Source organism: Musca vetustissima, unplaced genomic scaffold, assembly GCF_032173495.1.
Source record: "Musca vetustissima isolate MV318-11 ecotype Yass unplaced genomic scaffold, APGP_CSIRO_Mvet_v1 utg25509, whole genome shotgun sequence".
Taxonomy (NCBI): domain Eukaryota; kingdom Metazoa; phylum Arthropoda; class Insecta; order Diptera; family Muscidae; genus Musca; species Musca vetustissima.
Genome location: NW_026885149.1, coordinates 364,438 through 388,343, shown reverse-complemented (window position 1 = coordinate 388,343; position 23,906 = coordinate 364,438). Strand labels below are relative to the sequence as shown.

Sequence of the window (23,906 nt, the reverse complement as noted above, 5' to 3'; positions counted from 1 at the left end):
ACATCCGAATTCGACTGGAACAATTGAAGAGTACAACGCATTCCCACATTCCCCGTTGGCTGTGCCACACCACCACCACCGCCACTAAGTGGTTTACACCGCTGCTCCTAATAATGCCATACAAACACAATAATAATTCCCTACTTACAAACACAAACATGTAGCGTCTGTCGCGGAAACAAAAGTGAAATCAATGAAGTTGCCAGCAAAAGTTGACTCAGGAATGGATCTATGGTTTAAATCACAGTTGAGAACTTGCCAAGGGAAATATTTGTACAGCCACACACATTTTACACTCTTCTCCCACAGCCACCCAAACTTATATAAATAGATAAAATATGCAACAACATCAACATTTGTTTTAATTTCATATTTTATTCAGGATGAGCCTGTAAAACTTTTTCCTTGTATTCAATTCCCCCTACACTTGTATCCTCTGCCAACAACCATGCCATACAGATGCGCCCCTCCATTCGTCCATCGCGAATAGTTGACTGTAAAAGAGCTTGTAGAGGTTTCATTTGTAAATTCAATTAATGAATGACAAATACTCGCCTCGTTTGAGTTCCATCCGCTTGGAATAGCTTTGGCTTTGTGTTTGCGTTCTGAAATGAAACCCTAGTCACATTTTGGGAACTAGATATAGACATACAGTCGTACCGACTAACACACTATTTAATGGCGAGTAATCTGTCATATTATGAAATGCAAAAGGGCAGAACAATTTCAGAGAAGGCTAGAAGGAAAAAGTGAAACAATAACCGTTGTCTTAGGATATAAATTCTAACATGCAAAACTTTCCCTAATATACGACTATGTACAACACCGAACATGTAAAAGTAATATCAATGTTCGACAATTTAATGAAGTTGTTACTTGTAAACTAAACGTGTAACAACAACACAAGACAAATGAAAGTTTTATGAAACTTGCTGAACTAAATATAATATATTGAACGTGAATCCAAACACCCTCGTTGATGTTAGAATTCCGCATACATACTTATATACCACAAACTCAACAACACCCGAACAAAACGGCTAAAAATTGAATCATTGTTAAGTTGGCCCTCAGAAAATAGTTTAGAAAACAAATTGGCAATAACTACGAGTGCGCTTGCTAAAAAACGGTTGCAAGTGAATTTCTTACCAACAGGGGAACTCGAAAAATAAAAACAAAGTATGGGTCCTATTGTATATAATAATCCCTAAAAATTGAAGAAGACTTTTTAACCAAAATTGAAAATAATATTTATATTTATTTCAAACATATTGTATTAAAAGAAATAAGTAAAATTTAAAAAAAATGGAACAATTTAAACAGAAGTGCTATTAGTTGTATCATTGCGTTTCTACCAACCATCTAGAAGGTACTGACATTGTTTCATTCAAAACTATAAATATAGTGATGCATTTCATAGCACCACAAATATAACACCCTTGTTTTTCAAGCGAAAAGCTTTTCCCTAAAAATTGAAGAAGACTTTTTAACCAAAATTTAAAATAATATTTATATTTATTTCAAACATATTGTATTAAAAGAAATAAGTAAAATTTAAAAAAAAATGGAACAATTTAAACAGAAGTGCTATTAGTTGTATCATTGCGTTTCTACCAACCATCTAGAAGGTACTGACATTGTTTCATTCAAAACTATAAATATAGTGATGCATTTCATAGCACCACAAATATAACACCCTTGTTTTTCAAGCGAAAAACTTTTCCCTGAACACCACACGCATTCCTAATTGTGGTATTGCCTTCTTTAAATCTTTGTGTATACTGCAACTCCGAAATGTTACCTGTGCCGCTATAAGATTGAATTTTATAAGTTGATGATCGTCATCACCGTCCACTGCAACTTTGGCGTTTGGAATTTTTTAAACTCTTTTTTGCACAATGCGTCTATTAACTTTGAGAAACACGATAACAATGATTAAAAAGCATTCGATTGGTACGTGTTGTTGCTGATTTGAACGCATACATATAAATACAAGTTGACAACGTCCGTTGTCACATTCTCAAACATGACAACGTATCGTGGTCAAATACTAAGAATTGTAAACGCCTGTAGACAAATTGGCAACAAGCGTTGTCACAACCAAAGTGACGACGCATGATGAAAAATCGACAACGAGCGTGTTTCTTTTCCCAAAGTGTTTTCCCTCAGTGTACAAACTACAAAATATAGGTTCATATGCATATATTTTGACTATACAAGTTCAATTTATACGTGATCAGTAAGACTCCCTTTTTTGTTAGGACGTTTATACTGGGTTTTAAACTGTATTTTAATTGTTTCATGTCAGTAGTTCGAGTAACTGGTTACCACATCATGCCCTAGTCTGGTGGATTTAAGATGGGTAAGTCATTGGGGAAGTCAATTGTTCCCTGTCTGCGTTCGTTAGTACAAAATGGTAGTACATTTGAGCCAAATGCCTAGTTACGTATATAAAACAAATTAGACTGAGTGGTACAATAGCAAGAGGTAGGCTTACTTGACGAAATTAAAAAAAAAACTGTAGGCTAGTGTCATGTATTTTTATGTCACATTTACATATAAACATATTCAACAGGTTTGTTATTTGAGATATTTTTTTTTTCAATGTTATTAAATAAAGAAAATATCACGAAAAATGAATGGAATGTCAAGTTTTTTCACATCATGGGGTTGAACATTGAACGATTTTACTCTCGAATGATTTAGTGTTAAATTTTTATTACATCTGAATTTGAAAATATTTTAATTTTTAATTTAATGAGCATTTATTGATGTGTTGAGGACCTCTGTGGAGTGATACCTCTTCCTGTATCGTTACTAAATGTCTACAGAATACATGTCAAATTTTGTTTCAAGGATCTGTCTCTAATTTGGTGGTGTCTTAATTTGGTGGTGTCTCAATTTGGTGGTGTCTCAAAGGGCGAAATCTTAAAAAAAAAACTAGAATGAAGCCTGTAGAAGAATTGCATTAGTCTGTATTATGTTACAAAATCAAACTCAGATTATTATAGGTATTTAGTTCGAATAATGAAATTGGAGTTACACATCACTTAATATGGTATATCACGAATATATTTTTTGCGGAAAACAAATTTCTAATAGATTTTTAAAATACAATGCCACAACTATTGTTCTGCTTCCAAGAGGTATATATTGCGTCATACAGTAAGGCAAGTTGATATCTACTTTTGTTGTCAAAATATATGGAATTAAAAAAATACATCGATAAAATGTTCAATGGATAATTCGAATGCATGATTTTAGAAGCCAGTAACGGCGATGCAACTTCTATTTTACGAAACGCACTATAAATAGTAAACATAAAAATATCCCGTCTTCTTCCAAAAACAAAATTTTCTTTTGTCCAAACCCTTTATACAATTTCTTTACATTTTTCTCATGTCAGATATTAAAGTGAATAACACCCATACATACAAACAATCTCAATACTAAGCGTCGACTTTGTTTATGTGTGTGTGTGCGTGTGCGTGTTTAGAAACAATTTACCCAACTACCATTCATCTGACTGATTAAAACAACATTTCCGAACTTAAAGTAATTGCCATAATCCTAATCTGCTACACAGCTACAAACTGCTATGATTACAACAACATCATATTACAGAGATAATAGCCACACTAACCGGTCACTGCTGTTCGGAGAAGTATGTTTTGCATTTTTGAAAATTTGGAAACATAATTAAATCTTCGAATGCCACAGGATTAAACTGGAACATTCTCGAACAGCTGTGCACAAGGATGGATAATGATGCACAGATATCTGACAGAAAGTCATGGAGTTGCATAACTCGATAGTGTGTGTGTGTGTGAATCTACTAGGATATGGTGAATTAAGGAGACACTGTCATAGTTTGGGTCACTATGACCAACCCAGTGACTGGTCATGTGAATGTGATGCTGCGTTTTACTTTTCTTTTTTTTCTTGTTTTGTTCTCTAAAACGTTCTATTTGCTTAGCAAATGGTTTGTGGTTGTGGCGTTTTTCGTCTTGTTGCCTTGTTTAGCATTTCTGTTGCCGTAGTCGTAACCACTCATTTAAGTCTGACATGTTATTGGAATTACAAATGGCTAAGCACGAGCCAAACGAGTATATAAAGTGTTTGGATGACTGAATGTGGGAGTCTCTTCTTCTGACCGCATAAAATTAATCATGCGGCTTAAAAAGGACATGTATGCAAACAAACCAACAAACAAACGAATAAATGGGCGGACGGACAAACGACTACATGGACACATCACCGTGAATCAAATTCGAGCAATATTGTAAACTGTGTTGTCGCACTCTCTCCAAAACCAACTGACCAGTATGTCATCTACTGTGCTTCCTCGATTCAGTTCAATATTGGTTCTTTACCACTTTGTGGGTGTTATTTACATTCGAATTGTTTACAGAAGACAAATGCGTCGTCCACATTTGGTTAGGAGTTGTGACCTAAACCCCACATAGCAAACGAGGTGTTTGTTGTAAGTATTGCATGTCCGAATGTTACGGCCCTCGAAGCGGAAAAATACTGAGTACAGAAGGGAAGGCAAGAAGAAGAACAAGAAGACGACGAAGAAATTCAGCAAAACTAAATCCATGCCCATCCTCCTCCTAGCTAGCAGACCAGCAAACTGGGCAACTGTGCATATGGTTTTGTTTGCATGTGGTCGAGTGGTATTAAGTAAGACCAATAAAACCAATCTAATGTGAGCAAACAAACTGACAGACACAGGGACAAAGTATAAACCAAATAATAATAAGTATGTATGCGGTATTCGATTAGGCAATCCTTTTAGTAAAACAACAACAAAACAAACACTGAAAAAAGTGTTGTTTATATATGGTCGATGGGCTGCAGGATAAAAAGGGGAGTTTGTAATGCCGTTTGCCGACACCTCGATGTAAACATTACAGGTCAGCTCATGGACGTGTATATCTGATATCTGTGATAAAAATTGTCGTTAAAAAATTATATTATTTGGATCTAATGGGGTATGTTGCCAGAAGATTTTTAAGCAATTTTCAAATTAATATAACATAAAATGTTCGATCGAAATAATAGATACGAAGCCGTGAAGAAGCGCATTATGATTTGGTTTTTTTACCACAGAAGTGGAAATACGATGTACCCATAGTTACTTTTATGGCCAAATTTTTAGTCTATTTTTGATTATCCGTTCGTATTTATACCCTACACAACTATGTTGTCAGGGTATTATAGCTTTGTGCAGCCCCAAATGTTTGTAACGCCGCGAAATATTGGTCCTAGACCCACCTTTAAGTATACCGATCGTCATATCTCGACTAGCTGAGTCGATCTAGACATGTATGTCCGTCCGTCTGTCCATTATTATTTGTAAACACGATACAGGCCACAGTTATGGACCAATCTTCACGAAATTTTGCATGTAGGATGGGTTCTGGCCAATGAAGACCCCTATTGTTTTTGGAAAAGATTGGTTAATATTTAGGGGATGAAATGGACCAAATACTAAATTTTTGTCGGTTTTTCTGGTCGCTCCAGAGACCGCAATTATGGCCCAAACACCGCGAATTTTTGCATGGAGAAGGGGATCGGGCCTGAGAATAAGCATGCATGTTTTGATAAAGATTGGTCAATATTTAGCGGGTCAAATGGACCCTGACTTTTGTGTGAAAAATGACAAAATTTGTATTCTATGGCATATATATTTACTCCTGGAGGATGTAGACCCCAGGAGTTGATAGCATATCCAAGAGGAGTGGTTGGCCTTTAAATTGATACCAAATATAGTGATGTATCTACTCAGATGTGGGAGTTACAGTCAAATATTTACAGGTGCTTATGTATTCAGATATTATTTAGTAACCCATTACCACATTAGAGGGAGAAATATCGCGCTGATGGCTTTGAAATTTTTCATGAGGTTCCAGTTATGGTCAAGAACAACGCCTAAAATTTTCGGTGATGATCAGATTAAAATTTTGGGATGAAATGGACCGAAAACATAATTTTTTGTGTGTTTTCGAGTAGAGCATAATCCGAAAATCACAACACACCCACCGTGAAGGTAATCTGGACAAGTAATTAGAAGGACTGTACTGAATATTCGAAAAAAGTAAGAAGAGGTGATGTTAACCTCTAATCGCACAAGAGGGGGCAAATATCACGAAATATTACTCAGACTCGGAATAAACATCCTCAGAAAGTTAGAGTTCGTGGTAGTTGTGTAGGGTATCGTATGGTCGGCCCCGTCCGACTATACTGCTCCGCTCACTGGTTTTTATATAGTCCACTTAGAACGCAATTGCAATAAAACATGACACTGATTATGTGTTCGTCCCAAATGGCCCTATCTTGCCAAATCGTCCCATATAATTTACTTCCGCCCTTCAAATTGCAATGCAAGAGTCATCAAGAGTCAAAAGTAACACTTGTCAATGTTCACGAACTACGCTAATTTTTATATAAATATATTAATAGATGGAAATAGACTAGAAATCAGGCAAGATTGGTCGCTATACACGATAGTCGTTATAATCGATATCAAAGTAAGTGATGAACCTTTTTCGTGTTAGTTATTATTATATATTTTATTTATTATTATATTCAATCGATAGATGTTAAAAATACTAAATAGTTCTCAATATATTCAACAGAATTTGTGTTATGTTATTTTATTTCATTGTATTTTATTTTAAAATGACCAATCACAATTGAACCGAACGCATAACAGCCGCACAGCTTCGCCATTGATCGATTTCTGTAAGTGTAATTACACAATGCAAGCGGATGGTAAATATTGATTTATTTAACAAAAGTAAAAAGCAAATAACAGTTCGTTTAATGGGCCGTAAAAATGAAGTTCTCCCAAAGGACAACATTATCCTTACAATGCTAATTCACTTGTCTATATGTCCATATCCCTGGTACAGCATCCCGGCACAAAATTATTTTGTAACGAGAGAATCGAATTATGACCACGAAATGCAACAACCTGCAATTGTTTACAGCTGGACGCTGTACAAAATGAATTGGTGAACACAAAAATATTGAAATTTGTTCGTACAATATTTAAACACAAGTTTGTTGCAGAATACCAAAAGAATATACTAAATATGGCTCATTTGCTGCAAGACCGGCATAAATAAAAAATCGAAAATGCGTTTTTAGTTTTTAATTGACACACACACTTTATATGGAACGGAGTAACATTAACAGCTTCTAAATCAGAGTGTGTAAAAGAGATATTCATCAGATGTATTTTTTAGACAACATGAAGTCTGATATAGCAAACAAGTATGCATTATTAAAACAAAAATCACGATTTTTTATTTATGCCGGTCTTGCAGCATATGAGCGACATGTACTCGTGTGTGCAGACTGTATGAACATACATATATTTTCATGCAGAATAATTTAATGTATTTTTAACATTCCAAAATTGTAATCACAAAAATCATTGTAGCAGTTTAGTTGTGGCCAAACATATTTGCTGCAATCCTTTAAGCTTTTAAACCAAAATAAAAAAAATATATATTAAAAAAAATCAAGAGTGCATTGAATTTAAATGCAATTCAAATTATTTGTGTACAAAAAAATAGAATTTAAGAAGTGAATTAGATGTAGCATACACTAAAATATGATATTCTATGTTCTTTACAATTCGGAATAGGTGGACCCTTTTCACCTACACCTTCATATATCATTGTGCATGTAATTTCCCAACTAAACAGCTGTCCATTTTTAAGTTTTAATCACAAAAAGTCACCAAAGCATACAACGCATAACATTCCGTCAACAAAGGTTATCTCACCCAAACCCGCTTAGATTTAACTTTTATCCTCATTTAATTCGCATTTCTTCAACAATGAGGTACTAACAGGTCACTAACGAAAGATTTAGGGTCTCTGAAATTTTATTATTTTAACGATGAATATAAAAAATGCAAAACACCCATTTACTAGTCACAAATGCTGTCCGTGTCCTCAGGAGTCTCTTACAAAGGTTGTAAAATAAAAATGTAAATAAATACCGAAAACTTGTTGTTCGGAAAACATATCAAATGAGCAAAAGCCAAACAAAGCCAAAGAATAACCAACAACGTTTTGCTCAACATCTTTGACAAGGAAACCGTGAAACGATGTGCGTTCGTTCGTCGTAGACAAGTAACCCAAGGAGAATTTATACCAGCCATGGGGACAGCTAAGGAAATGACAAGATAAAATCTGCGTCAACACGTGACCACTGGCAAAACTTACTCACCAGCCAGCCAGTCAAGCAACCAACGGCAGCGTTGACATAACTCTAACATTGCTTGGCCAACTCGTCATCTGCTGCCAAGTGAATCAGTGTCAGAAGCAGCCACAGTGACAGCGATACTCGTATGTGTGTATGAGCGTGTGATACTGCTGCGGCTGCTGCTCGACTGCCTCCTTGGCCATGACACAATATGGCAGCGCATGTCTCCACCGCCACTGCCGTTGTCTTCATCAACATCAGACGCACGTATTCCACTTTGATGTAGATTTCTGTTTGAGATCTGTCCGTCCATTCGCGCATCCATGCACGACCAATTTGTTCCTGGTTTGGAGTGTTGATGTCATGGTTAGAAATTTGTTACCAACTTTTGTCTGTTTACTCTCTTGTTTCGTATCGAAGTTGTAACTGTGTGATGGCAATGTGGTCGCCACCATTTATTTGAACAGCAACGCAAAGGCAAAGGGAGAGCTGGACAAATAAGAACAATTTCATTTTCCCGACTCAACTACCTGGAGTCATAAACGAGATTTGAGCTTATTCGCGGCAAAAACGAATACATCGCCCCCCCCCAAAAGTTAAATAAATAAATTGTCCACCCCAGCTCTCCCCAGGACCATATGGAATTATTGCTGTTTACACAGCATTAATGTTGAAGAATGTATCTCATAAAAGACATCCATTTAGTTTATCGGGTCCCTTAACCCCCCGCGCTAGTTATTTCGAGGATTAGCTGCTGTGTAGAACGCAGAACAAACGACAGCAGTTCTGTACTTAGTTCTGCTGCTACTTTCGCGTATGTCAGTCCGCAACACTTTTGGGAATTACTTAATTGAAACATTGTGTCGTGATTATTTATTGGTTCGTTTCAACTAAACCGCCGCTCACAAGTGTTGGTAGGGTAGATGGGCATGGGCATGGGGACCCAATAGCACCACTCATAATGTAGCGTGTAATAAGTAATTGCTCAACAGTTTGTGACTTGTTTTAGATTCTCGTAATTGCCAGGAGTAATTTATGAAACACTGTGAACAGTGGAATATTGGCAGCAAAATCTTCACGTCTCGTCTGTCTGTCAATCAGTCGTTTATGTCGATTTAAGTTTTCATGACTAGGGGAGGACAATTTGTATGCTGTTTTTCTCCAATCGAGGTAGATAAAAGAAGATATGACAAAACATGGACATCTACCCATATGATTATCATTCTACTTCAGGTTGTTTGGATGTTTTTTGTTGGACGACATAAAAGGGGCTATCAATGTTGTCACAATATGCCCGTCAAGCCGAACAGAAAACAAAAAACATTGAATGATTGTCTTCATATTCAATTTTGGTGTCAACGCATGAAGTCACAATTGGGTATGCCGCCACTGGCCAAGGTAGTTTCATGGACAAAAAAAAACATTGATGAAATTACTTAAAGGTTGAATTTTTGATAATAACCTACATATCAAAGTGATGATGATGAAGGTATCCTTTTCCCTCTGCGTTGCTATGTGAATGTGTTTTGATGATGACACCGACCATTATGCATTACCAAAGAAGGAAACATTCACAAAATAATGTGTCTGGGCTGATACTTCAACCGAACATCAAAACTATCATTAGCAATTATTTAATGATAGTTCAGGATGACTATATATAAGCTATAAGTGGTTAATGCACTCGGTGGTACTATATTAAGATTTTATTTAAGGGGACCCCCCCCCCCATTCTCGGGGTCAAAATTTTTGTTGATATATTTCGAATCTACACTGATTAAAGAATGTCTCTACACAATTTCAAGTGAAAATCTCAAGAACTCTTGAAGATATATCCGATTTATTGTGTCAGCATCAAGTGACGACTGAAGGGCTTCTCAAACTTTAAACGCGTTTTTCTCTAAACATTTTTTTGCGAATGGCGGGCACGATAACTCAAAAACTAATCATCCAATTGGTTCCAAATTTTGCAACGTTTCTCTGGGAGTGTATAGCTATATATATATATATATATATATTTTTTCAAAGGTTCACCATTTTGTTAATTTTAGAGCGAAGTCAATAATCCTAGTTCATACGAGAGCCAGACATGTACTCTTTCTAACACCGTTGGAATTTTCGGATTCCGATGATCCAGTGAGGATCATAAAATAATAAGGACTTTTCTTTAATTACAAAAAACAACAACAAAACAATAACAACAATTTTTTGTAAATTATTTTTCTTCTCTTTTAAATCTTCAAATATATATGTGCCAAGTTACAAACCTTAACAAGCATTGGTATTGATTTCCCAGCCCATTGAAAATCTTGAAAAATTAAAATCGAGAATGGGTGGGGTTCCCTTAAATGTATTAATTATGTACAAACACTAAGCGACGGATCATAACACAGGTGTATACATGGGGAGGGGTATATCTTATTGGTGTTTGAAACCTTAACCTCTTCAAGTCAATATTCTTATTATGTGTTAATATGAACATATTCATAAACACCATGATAATAAATACGAAATTATTAATTTGTCTTGGAAATTTTGATGGTACACCTTTTTATAATGTGCCGAATTCTTGCATAGTAGGTGTCAATGGATTCGGGAGTTACTGTGACAAAAACAGATGAATAGTAAAATTGTCATGTTTTTTGAAAAGGCTATGAAATATCGGTTTATTGAACTTAAACATCTGTGTTGAAAATTATTCTTGGACTTTCTTTTTAATAATCGTTTTTTTTTGTCAGGTCATGGAGAATTAAAAATATTTTTGGTTTCTTTTTTAAATTATTTTTATTTTTCAAATATTTGGAGTGTGAAACTACTACCTTCCAATTTTATAATTATGATTTTTAGTTACTTTTTATTTTTATATAAAAAAATTAAACCAGATCCGTAGATGGTAGGGGCCCAAAATTTTTTAATCTCCTTCAATGCCACTGTAAGTGTAATCATCCAAAGAGAAATTTATGTATTACAAATAATGCATACATTATATCCATTTAAAAGAATTGTCAAAGACATAGAAACCGTAAAGACTCGACAAAATGCATTTTGACAAAATAGTTTATAAAAAAATATCCAGGGGGAATCAGGTATAACAGAGGCATGTTAACAATAAAAACGACAATACGCGATAATGTGTTTATAAATTGTAAATAAAATCGGAAATCTGCACTCAATATATATTTTTTTATTTAATAAGCTTTAGATATAGCATTAAAAACGTTTAATATTGTTCTCTCTGTTGTTATGATATCGTAACAACAGAGAAAAATCCATCTGTTGGAAATTGTTTACGTATCAATTGTCCTATCTTTATACTTTTATGTCTTTGGAATTGTAGTAACGTTTTTTTTTTTTTTTTTTGATGTTGCATCTTAAAAATAAATAATTTCAGAAATTCCATTCTTTATTAAAAGCTTCATCCCATTTGGAATTGGGTTCCTTTTAAAAATATACCAATATTTGTTATTTACCCAAAAATAATGATCTGAATGACAAATTTAATATAATGTTATAATAATAACAATAATATATTTAATTCTTTGTCTTACCAATGAATACGAACTCTCAGTAATGACTTCTCAAAATATTTATAACAGCAATATTTTGCATTTAAATACACACACTGTGAACACATTTTAATGAAGTCATTTCAAAAAATTATTTTATTTAAAAGATTTCACATGAAGAAAAAACATTTTATAGGTTATTAACCAAATAAATTTTCATGACACATTATTCTTTCTAGTGTGTGTTTGTGTGTGTGGGGAGGGGGTATTATTTTAAGGAAACAATTAAATATGTCGCGTAATATGCTTCAAATGAACGATGTATTTTTAGCACTCATTATCACCAACATCTCTCAATGACATGAAACTATTTCGCGTACTTTATTTATCATCGGTTTTGACATTCAATTATCAAAATTCTAACACGACGCTAGCAATTGCCCTAATTCAGACGGCCAGTTGAAGTCATAACAATGGAATACAGGAATTAGCATTTGGTATGTGCTCTTGTTGTCCGCTTGCGAACGCCAACGCCCAGCTATTTTTACATTCCGACAAGCGTTGAAGACATCACTTTATTCGCGATTTAAATGTAACATTCCAAGCTGGTTATAATTTATTTAAATGGCTCAGAATAACAAGCTGAGATACAGCAGTGTTTTTATATTTTGGGAATATTGCCACAAACTGGCGTACCCGGCAGTCACTGTGTTTTCTTCCCGCCGTCCGTCCCCACCGCCAACGGTGTCACACACCCAAAATTTACGATTGTGTCGGCGGCATTTGTTCTCCGCTACGCTGCTTGTATTCGGTGGTAATACAACAACGCTGATGTGGCGGGGTACGATGATGATGATGATGACGATGACAGTGGTGGTGATGGTAATGATGATACCATTCCTCGTTGTACAGCGACAAGATGGTGTGGCCAAAAAAAGGGGTTTGTGGCCACAGTTATAATTATTGGTGTTATCAAATGGCATCTGAAGAGACCAAAAATCAACACAACTAACTACGAATATTTACGAGAACTCAACTGAGATTCTGGCGGGCGATTATCCAGTGAAGAATGTTCGCAATGTGAGCATATTTCAAATCGTTTGATTTCATTCATGTTCTGAATTAAGATGACCTGTGTTTGTGTGTGTGTGTGTTTCGACTTTACGACTTTACACTGAAGATGACGAGAGATGAGAGTGTTCACATGAGTTGCGAATGCGTCCCCCTTGCTGGTGTGCAGCGTACGTTCGGAGGGGTATGCTGGTTTTGTTGGAGATTCGTTTAGTTGACTCGAAGGAGGCTATAAAAGCAGTCGACTGAGCTAAATTTGAATTAAACTGCAAAGGGAAGACCGCCCGGAAACATTTAGATATAACCGCCAGAACCAACAACATCAGCAACAACACCCTTTGGCCAAGAAGAGGTTATAAAATAAAGGCAACGAAAAACGGATTGTGGATTATAAATTACGGTTCTGTGATTTATACGTGCGTTAAGAACTCTACGAACGAAGTTTTGTTTATTTGTGTTATTCGAAGTTGAGTCTCGCTGTTCTTGGCAGTGCGGAAAGCAAGGAAAGAAGACAATATGACAAGAACAATAACATCTTACAAATGTATCCTTGTTGTGTTGGCATTGTTGATGCCAGCTCTCACTAAAGGATTCGCGGAGGCAGCTTTAATTCAGCAGCAGCAACAGCAACAACAATACCAACAACCAAATAGCCAAAATATTCACCAGCAGTCGTACCTACAAAACTCCTTTAGAAGGGAACAGCGTAAACCAGCCAAACAAACCTCTAATGTTCCCTACGATCATGTGGATGGTCTGGGAGGCGGCACTCAAGTGGTGGAAAAATTCGATCATCGTCATCCCGATGGAAGTTATGAATATCGTTACGAGCTAACCGATGGAACGGCACGCTACGAAAGAGGCTACTTCTTGAAAATCGATAAAGTGAAGGAATTGGTGGTAGTCGGTTATTATTCCTACCGTATGCCAACTGGAGATTACATCACCGTCTTCTATAATGCAGATCGTTATGGTTACAGACAAAATCATGGTAGGTCCCAAGGTAATATAACATAAAACTTTTTTTAATTTATTCGATGTTAATTTTGCAGCTATTACAAGAAATGCCTATCCCGATTTACCACGAACCATTGAAGTTTCGAATGATGGAGAAGATCCTATACGACGCACGACTTCTAAACCAACATTGGCTACATTGGTGTCCACAAAACGACCAAGATTTTAGTAAAGTGAAAAATATGTGAAAGCTGATATTTTGAAATCTGTATAAAAGAAGTGTAAATATGTTAAAGCAGTCTGAAATAGATGTTCCTTTAAGTAAAATAAAATCACTTTCGAAAATAAAACAATTTAGTGTAAAAAAATAATTTGAAAGAGGGTTCACCGTATTCTAAATTATTGTTTGATTTTTGTATGCCCCACACACTGTGCTGATTGGTATTTTGTCGTTGAACGTTTGTGTGTAACAGAACAGTTAATATTTTCTGATGATATTCAAAAAACCAAATTAAATTTGTTATAATGGGTTGAGCTGATTTTATTTCAATAGTGCACCCAAGACGCACCATCTTACGGATCAATACAACATTTTGAAGTTGAGGGCAAATGAAATGTAGAATGATCCAAGTCGTATTTGCTTGTTTACTTTAATACTTTTAATAATGTTACTTTATTCAAATCGTCAAAATTCTCACTGACAAAATAACCAGATGCTTCTGCTTTTATTTCAATGATCAACTAAGCATACTGCATAGCTATGTGTATTGGAATCATTATGTTGACGTGTAATTTTTGACATTTTGACATAAAATGAATTCTCGTAATTCTATTCACCATAACTTGTAATCAGGTGCAAATAGTCAAAAAGATTTACATACAATTTTACATACAATAAACATCTAAATTGTGATTTGAATCGTGCTCCCAATAATGTCAAATAGATTTTACCCTTCCCCCGAGTCCTTCTCGTTTTATTGTTACAAATAATATGGCCACAGAATATTTCCAACTCATTTCATAAAGAATTCAAATGTGATTTCAAATCCGCACCAGCATGAAATAAATCAAATTGTGGTAGTTCATGGTGGTAATATCGATAATCTGGACTATTAAAAAACACACATGTATGTACAAGTGTATGATCACACCCATGCATGTGTAAAGATGGTGGAAGTGGGCATGTTGGGCATAAAAAATATGGGGCCTCAATTTATGTTGTGAGTTCTGGAATCTGTCTAGAGTCAAAAGTTGTGTAAATGTAAACTCGATTTGGGACAAAAAAAGTGTTTTATTTTATTTTTATATTTTTATTAGTAATATTAATACCCGACTATACATGGTATAATACAAGGGTTGTTCCGTCAGATGTAAAATAATAATAAAAAAATAAATAGCATATGTTTAATAGCTAACTCAATCAATGAAACTTCATGATGTCTGATTTTTGTCATATTCGAGGAGTATTATATTTCTTATGTCTGTAAGTTAAAAGTTTTGTCATTGCATATATTGCTTGACTGCAGACCATGTTCCAAAATTGAGTACAGTGAGTAGAAATAATCCTTACAAAATCCTCGATATCATTACAAATCGTCGATACTGTTTATGTTCGATGTGTTATTCACACCTTCCGTAGCATACCAACTATTCTCATAATTTGGCCACTTAATTGAGTCAATGGGGGAATCTTCTCTATACATCTTCTAGGAGTCACATTCGCCTGGCTCGGATTGTAGGAGAGAGGATCTCTCTTTCCTACGCTCTCTCATAGAAGCCACATTGCCTAAGTTCGGATGCAGAGGTGACTTTCCAGTGCTGCGGTCTCGACTTTGCTCACCTCGGCTCACTTGTTGTCTTAACATCGTCGTTAACGCTCGTTTAAGGTAAAGTCTTTTTTTTCAATCAAAACTAACACTCTTTACAAATAAAGTTTGACAACACATTCATGCACGGTATGTTATTTGAAGGCACATATTTTCCTGCATTTTATTAAAATAAGGCCTTATATGTGGCCCGTCATATCTTCTCAACGACAATAGTAATAAAAACTCACACGGCACCCACATTTTTACACACTGGTAACTATCATACAGTAGCCGTTCTGGGGTCGGAAATCATAATGTTGCACAAAGAATGTTAATATAAAACTAATACGACGGCATACTGATGCCAAAGTGTTGCAATACAGCATCGTATGCACTTCACATGCATGTCCATGCAAACAAACACGCGCACACACACCCACTAACTCACCCGTACGCTCACTCACATTTGCATATTCAGCAAATTCTGCCATAGCTGGCTGGCTCTCAAATGGGGCTGGAACATTGGCAACAACGATTTAAACAACACACCCTTCCACATTATACTATGCGATACGATGCTATGATGAATAACGGTGGTTAAATATGGTTTGCTGCAAGCCTTTGCCAAGCCAAAGGATACACTTATTATGGCCCAGGAACTGTAATCAAATCTCAGGGAGCGAACAAAAAATGTAATAAAACTGAAGGGGTTATGTATAATGCCACAAAGTCATGATTTCATAATGAATTTAACGCTTCACTATGCCGGCAGATGTAAATATCCACGGATTGGCACTAGAGCCTCTTAAAAAATGATCCTTGAATTGAGTAATTCAGGCTATTATGTACAACAGGTCCAATAGCATGATTGAATACGTTCACAACAACTAGATAATAAATATGTAGTCGATGGATGGATTTGTATTTAAGTTTCGTTAAGTTGTCGTTTGTACTGGAATTAAAAAACAGCAACAACAACAACAGCAGCAGGATTTGTTCAATTGATGTTTTGTCGATACCAAAGGCACGTCGGTACTCTTTATGCACACTCGTTTCATTAAAAAAATTAAATAGTAATTATTAAAAATAATCTTAAAAATATTTCTAGAGTCGGCATGAACCCGATTATAGAATATCCAGCACATCCATTTTAGATCCAATTGATTTTTTTACAATCAAAATATATGTTAGTTTTAAAAATAAATTAAATTAATTAGCTTATATGTTTTCTTTGATCAATGGAATAATTTTAAATTGTGTAAATACACACCCAGTATAGGTAGGATTGCATTTTCTTACCTCCAGCCTGTTCTTATCCACACTCGTGCTCCATTACTTCACTCCGTGCCAGTTGTACTATATGTAGTACTATTTACAGCTAAATTTAATACCCCTATCAAATTGTGCCCTACTATAGAAACAGAATATTACATACCCGACAACGATATTTGTATTTACCATATATAAGGCCAAGTAATTCCCAATCCATCTATCAATAGACAGACTATTAAACTATGGTGCAGATTTCTTTCTTAAACCCTACATGTAGTGTGTAGGGTATTATGGATTTATATTAACTATGTATTCCTAACAGAATCAAACGTTCCTGTATTGAAAACATAAATTTGTTCAAGAACACGTAAAAAATATCTGAAAAGAGCTTTGCAATATCGAAAAATTAATCGGCTTCAACTGCTACATTGTATAAAGTAGTTTCCTCGTCTAGGTTTTTATTACTGAATTTCTAAACTTAATGTCTGTTGAATTCATATTCTATTTCAAAAACACATTTTTCCATCTCTATATCTAGGATGCTCTCTAAATCTATATTTGTACCAGCTTCATGTTAAAAAGTCGTATTTCGTAAATTTGCGCACACACACAAATCCGCATGTCGGTTATAGCAACTTTAAAATCATTTAAAATTTTCCGTTTGAGCCGAACAAGAAGGGGATAAATGAACATCAGAATCTGAATGTAGATACATCGACAACATAACTGATAATCTATCGACTGCAGAATAGCATAGATTGTGCGATTCATAAGAAATTTACATAAATGACGAAATTTATTTTCACTTTGTCAGATATATTTTTTTTACACTGATTTGATGTAACATTAGTTTGCTGTTGTTATTTATGTATTTTGTCCAAGTGTGGGGGGAGGACGTATTCAACCACATGTAAACTATGCAATTGTTACACGAACACTGATGACTTGTATGGCGGCCTTGTTGTAATACCACAGTGGCGCCATAAGTGTGAATGTCCAATTGTCTACATCGATGTATTGACATTGACACAAAAAAGGATAAGCATTGACTAGAAACACGTCTCCGAGTGATTGGTGTACTAACACAACTGTGTGTGTATGTGTGTTTGTATACTACAAAGCCAAATGAAAATTTGAAATTGATTTGAAAATATGTTTGTGGCCATATAGCCGCCTACCCGTACCCATAACGGCCATCCTCCCATCTACATATTCATTCACATCCGCATGCATTTATATTTACATTTCAATAAATTTCAACTTATGTTACTGCCGCAATATTACACACATACAGATGCACATGCATGTACATATATAGACATACACAGGGTGTATATGTACATGCTGTCTACAAAGTACTCGTATGTTCAGAAATATGTATAGATAATAGATCTCAAGGGGAGTTGGCGTGAACATCCTTCCTGATTTCCTTATTTTTTTCCTTTTTATGTTTGCTTAGCTTTTTGTGTGAATGTTGAATTCAATCATTGCATTTTTATGGCTTAATCTCTCAAAGTGCCCCTAAAGTGCATGTACTAACATTTGTGTAAATCCTTACAGACATATGTAGATGTGCTCCAAATTTACATACATGCATGGTACATATTACGCACACACACGCAAACACAGAACGATAACATAAAGTACATTGCCCGCCTTAAGTCGATTGCCTTAAGATAGAAGCCTGTAGCAAAATTGTCTCAAAAAAATGTGTACGTACATATGTGTATTCTTAATATTTTCGAATAATACTCTTTAGTAATATTTTGTGTTCAACCACTTTTTTACATGCAAATTATTATACAGAGTGCGGCAAAATATGAAAATATTCAAAATTTGATATTTGAATTTTTTAATCATCGAAAATGTTTTTCGAAGAAATGAGAGTTTAAGAATCCTATCATAAATTCACTTAATGGAAAATATAATTCCCTAAAATTGGTATTTTCTAAACAGGGCGTAACTACTACTACTCTACCAAACTAAGATTACCGATATACCTAAAAAAGTCTTTCGACAATTCATAACAATTTGCTATGAACATAGAGCTGAGAATATGTCCAATAGTTTTTGGCGCTGTTTTTTTTTTTTAAATGTAACTCTTGTAACTGGTGAACTGATCGGTGGAGTAGACCTAAGTTTCACCTCTTTTTTAACAGAGTTTCTTTTCCCACGCTGTTGCACATGAAGACAGTAAATTTCTCGATACCTTGTTTTCAGAACAAAATATATTAACAACAAACATATATATTTGTATGTATGAATTGGAACAAAATCATAAATATGACAATACATAATTTCTTGTAGTAGATGATTGCATTCTACTGTTAAGGTACTTATCCGAATACCAAGCCATTGCAAGTTTATAAATTATTATATTGGATTTTCGTTGGCATGATGGAGATATTGTTACTTGCCAACCGTAAGGAGATCTACGAGCTGCGTGTATTGTTGCTACATGAACATGTTACAAGATACACAACTTGAACAACATGTTGCTGGGCCAATTGACAAGACAATTTATGCAATTTACACACCGCCACCCACCGACAACCCCAAAACTGTGCCCTCCTTTGTAAGCCAACGTTGATCCGATAAAAGGATATGTGGTTCGTCCATCCATTTCATCCTTCATTTTTTCTTAAGACATCTACGGAAGCTGCTGCTGCTGCTTGGCCTCAAGTGCCAATTGAAAGCTGGTTATCGGCAGAGGCAGCAGTATTTGGAATTATTGCTTTTGGCTTCGGATAACATCCACGTGTGACTGTTGTTTGCGTTCGGCTATGGTTTCACTCTCAAAAATAATCTGTTCGAGTTGTTGGTTGTACATCACTTGTAGTTGTTCTTACTAGTGTTCTTACTCGATGATATTTACAAGTATAAGTTTGGGTGGATGGGAGGGTGTGCGTGTGTGTCTTGAACAGTTTACAAGTTTATTGCTTTAATTATTTTCATAGCTAGTCTTTGAGTGCCAGTTCAAATGACGACTTAACTTTCGAATAGCAAAAAAAACCGAACTCTACCAATTGGGGCGTTCAAATGCAATAATAACTGCTTCCAGAGGTCACACAAACTTGAGAACAAGAAAACTTTGTCATACGTGCTAGACAAGCACTGGATGTAACTGCTTAGCTAGCTAAACACACACTGCACCAACAAATGTACAAAATGAAATTTCACACACACACACACATATGTATGTGCTGCGCTTGGTATGGTCACCCACTCTTTTATCGGAAATAAGTGAAGTGTACTTTAATTTGACCACTTTATTGCTCCATAGACAGTTGAGTGCCAAGAACTATAAAAGTGAACGGCTACTGCTTCTCTACTCCCACCTCCAACACAAACTAATCGAATGCACTCGAGTTTCGGAGTTATTTATTTTTATATTCATCAATTTATCACCCGTTTGCTTTAATAGCTCCAAGAAGGCGTACAAACTTTGTAATTTTTTCTGATTTTGTTTTTGGTTCACTCGCACCATCTCACACTCCGATACAGATGAACGCCATAGAACTCTTAAATTGAAGTCGAACACATTAGCAATCATTTCTCTGCCATATGCCAGCTGAGTTGTCTAACTTCATCAGGAGGCACCCACTATTACCACGGAGACGATTTCAGAAATAATTGTTCAAAAGTTTAAAATGCACAAAGTGTCTTTATAATTTTAAATTCATATATTTCAAAGAATAGAAAAAAATATATTGTGGTGGTGGGTCGGTGAATTTTGACTGCTGTGATTCGAACGATTCGAATTAAACGTCATTGAAACGTGGCTCTATGCTGACCATAAATGAAAACATGAAGTAAGTGCAAGAAAATCAGTAAGTCGGACTGCACCGGGAGTGTGATAACTTACACAGCCACCACTGCACTTTAACATTCTGATGTACTAAATGCCGAGACAATATTTCGGGATATTTCCGCACTATTTGAGCTCCCTAATGTTACAATATGACGTCAGATAATACAGACTCATAGTCATATATTAGTATAAATTTTTCAACATAGGGTGGGTACTCCAAATAATCTGCATTGTTTAGCTCTTCCTCAGATCTAAAAATTTTGCTTTGATCCGCATCAGTTCCCTTAGTTTTTTTTTAGGGATATTCTCTACAGAAGCTAACGTGAGAAATTCGTTGGTGCCTGACATTTGACGACCATTGCATACTTTTCCCACTGCTATGTGTCGTCACTTTGACAAATCCGCATAACGTTGTTGTTGGTATTGCTAGTTAAACTTTTACTAAGATTCTGTAACGACACAAAATTTCTATCCTAGACCCACAATTTAGTATACCGATTGTTATATCTCGGCTAGGTAGTTCGATCTAATTATGTGAAAAATAGATACGATGTTTTGGGGAAGTATGTAGGTCTAAATATAATATACTTCCTTCGAAAATAAATATATCGTAACGGATTACTGGGTGATGATTATAAACTTTTTTTAAAACTTTTTATGTAACTATTTTTCGGGTCGTAGGACACACTTAAGTGGATGGACTCAACTAGCCCAGACATAACGATCGGTATACTAAATTGTGGTCTAGAATAAATATTTCATCTCTTTACAGAATCTTAGCTTCATGTATATTTCTAATACCCTCGCAAAAAGCATATCAGTTTCAATGAACATACAATTGATTAATTTGTAAGACTATAACCATGTAAAGAAGTCATCAAATTCAAACGGATCTGTCATACATTGCTGGTCGAGTTTGTAGCAAGTTCTGAATCCAATGCGAAAAATCATAAGAAATGCTTAAAAAGTTTTTGTTTCTTTTTTTACTGTTGTGTGTTTTTGTTGTTTTAAAGGATTTTATCTCAAAGCTAAATTTGTATATTAATTAAGAGTTAAAACATTGCTGAAGAATGATAATGAATATGTCGAGTAGTTCACGTGATATTGTCTTAATAAGCAGAATTGAAAATCCACACAAGTCGTAAAATTTAAAACTGGGTTTAACAAAAACCTTAGCTAATAATTCAAAACCCAGCTAGGACTTCTACCATCATAAACTGCACTGTGATATTTTTAAATCGACCATACCGAATGTAGAAACTGTAAAACTATTAAACAAAACTGATTCTATTAAACGTAACTATTAGTGTCAGTAGAAAGTGATACAAAAAATATATTTAGGATACAGACATCGATCGGTGTTAGTTCCAATCTACTATCTACTATAAATAGATCTCAACTCCAGTATAAATGTAATTGCCTCATTAATCAGAAGCTCTGACTTCACATACTCTATGCTGAAGTACCCATTGGGATTGGTCCTATTTCAAACAACCATTATAGCCATCCTTAACTATGTTTTGAATACGAATAATGGAAACACCAGAAACCCGAAACACATACAAGTTAACGTCACACCGCTTCACTCGCCATCAGTCAAAAGGCAATGGGGTTAATAGAAAAAGTTCATAACTTGCCATCAGTGGCATCATTGTCATCATCGGCTATATCGTCATAGCCAACATCACCATCGTCATCATCAAACATTACTTAAACTTGACTGTTGTTGCTCCTGCCACCTTTGTCGGCAGTGACAGACAGACAGACAGACATCTAGCGGAATGACAACAACAGCAGCAGAATAGCCGAAAAGAACAATGGAAAGTGTAACCGTAAAAAATTTCTAAAATGACAAAAGTTGAGTGAAAAGAATCAAATGGGACGAACTGGCAGCGAAGTCAAACGAAGTGACTGACCAAACCAATAAAAATGAAAATGTGGCTGAAATGAATGAAGTTGATGTGGGAATTCGAACTGGGGCATTGTTCGGGCATTCTCAGCAGTGGTACTATTGTTGCTACTGCTGGGGGGGGAGTTCTTTCTCTCCCCTATAAAACGTCGTCACATCGCAGTAAATTGGGTGAAATGAAGCAGCGTTAAATGGTAGCAAATTCTGTGATGCCGTCACCAGATGTCAGCTACCATCACGATGACCGTTGAAAGGAAACGTGAATAAATTGTAAATTCCGCAACTGCTGAATTGAGTAATTTCACGTAGTGCCATCGAAATACTATTTCCACGACTGTGTATTTACTAGTTAATGGACGTCATACGGGGAAATACAAAGACCGAAGTATGAGTATTTAATGAATTTCTCTGGAATGAATTACCTGGACTAATTCTGCGAATGGTAATTTCGCCATTAATTAATTTATTCTCATTTTGGAGATATTATTCGAGTCGTCAGTGTCTACCTTTGAAAAAATATATGAATTTAATATAAATTCATTTGTGAATTTAAGAATTCCCTCCGTGGAGATTTTAAATCTGCAATACAGCACCATACGGTTTGAAATGCGGCAACATCATTTTTCAATAAAATGTGTTAAGCTTTAAACTAGATAAACAACCAAGAAGACGAGCAATACATGATCTGAGACCAACGTTCGGAAACCTTAGAATCTCGTGACCCAGCACTATAGATCAAAAAACAAATCCAAAGAAACATTTTATAAATCAATACCAAAGAACGGAACGTGGTCTACACAAATTGAAAACAATTTTATCGGGCAAATAGCTTTGTATTCCGTCGGAAATTTGTTTTAGACAATGACACGATTTCATGCGATTTCGAATACTCTAGTGTTTCACGCTTTAATTTCATGCTACAAGTATAACGGATAACACGACCATTTTTGTTTGAGATTTGCGCTTTTTTACTTGCTGCTCTTCTAGTTGCCGTCCATTGCCTGGTTAGCTGTCATTCTTCCTTATTTTTTTATTTCTTTTTGTTTTTGTGTAGACAAACTTTTGCTGTGACGGAAATTGGTTTCTGACCTTTTGGGATGAATGGAATGTACAGGAAATTGTACGATGAGTTGTTAATTTTTTCCTCTTTCATAGTTTATACAGGAGTAGGAAATTTGTGAGTGTGTGTGTGTATGAATGTTTGTAGAAGATAGTAGGGAGGATCTTGATAAAAAAACAAACAAAAACATATTACGAAGAGGCCACTACGGCAAAGTGAAGCTAACCTATTAAAGGACAAAGTATAATTTGTTATAAGGAATGTGACAATTATTTAGGCACATTGTGTC

General features: G+C 35.3%; 1 protein-coding gene across 1 annotated transcript; it reads left to right on the top strand.

The window, feature by feature from the left end:
• Positions 1 to 13,316: 13,316 nt before the first annotated feature.
• Positions 13,317 to 13,986, top strand: LOC133332259 (uncharacterized). The gene is made up of 2 exons (XM_061540644.1): positions 13,317 to 13,791; positions 13,853 to 13,986. Exons 1-2 carry the CDS (start codon positions 13,317 to 13,319, stop codon positions 13,984 to 13,986), a joined length of 609 nt encoding a protein of 202 aa, XP_061396628.1.
• Positions 13,987 to 23,906: the final 9,920 nt, after the last annotated feature.

Bases quoted from the DNA above. Each gene is read 5' to 3' on its own strand.
- LOC133332259 (XM_061540644.1), top strand. From the start codon at position 13,317: ATGACAAGAACAATAACATCTTACAAATGTATCCTTGTTGTGTTGGCA. The intron at 13,792-13,852 runs GTAGGTCCCAAG...TTAATTTTGCAG, and splicing joins TGGTTACAGACAAAATCATG to CTATTACAAGAAATGCCTAT.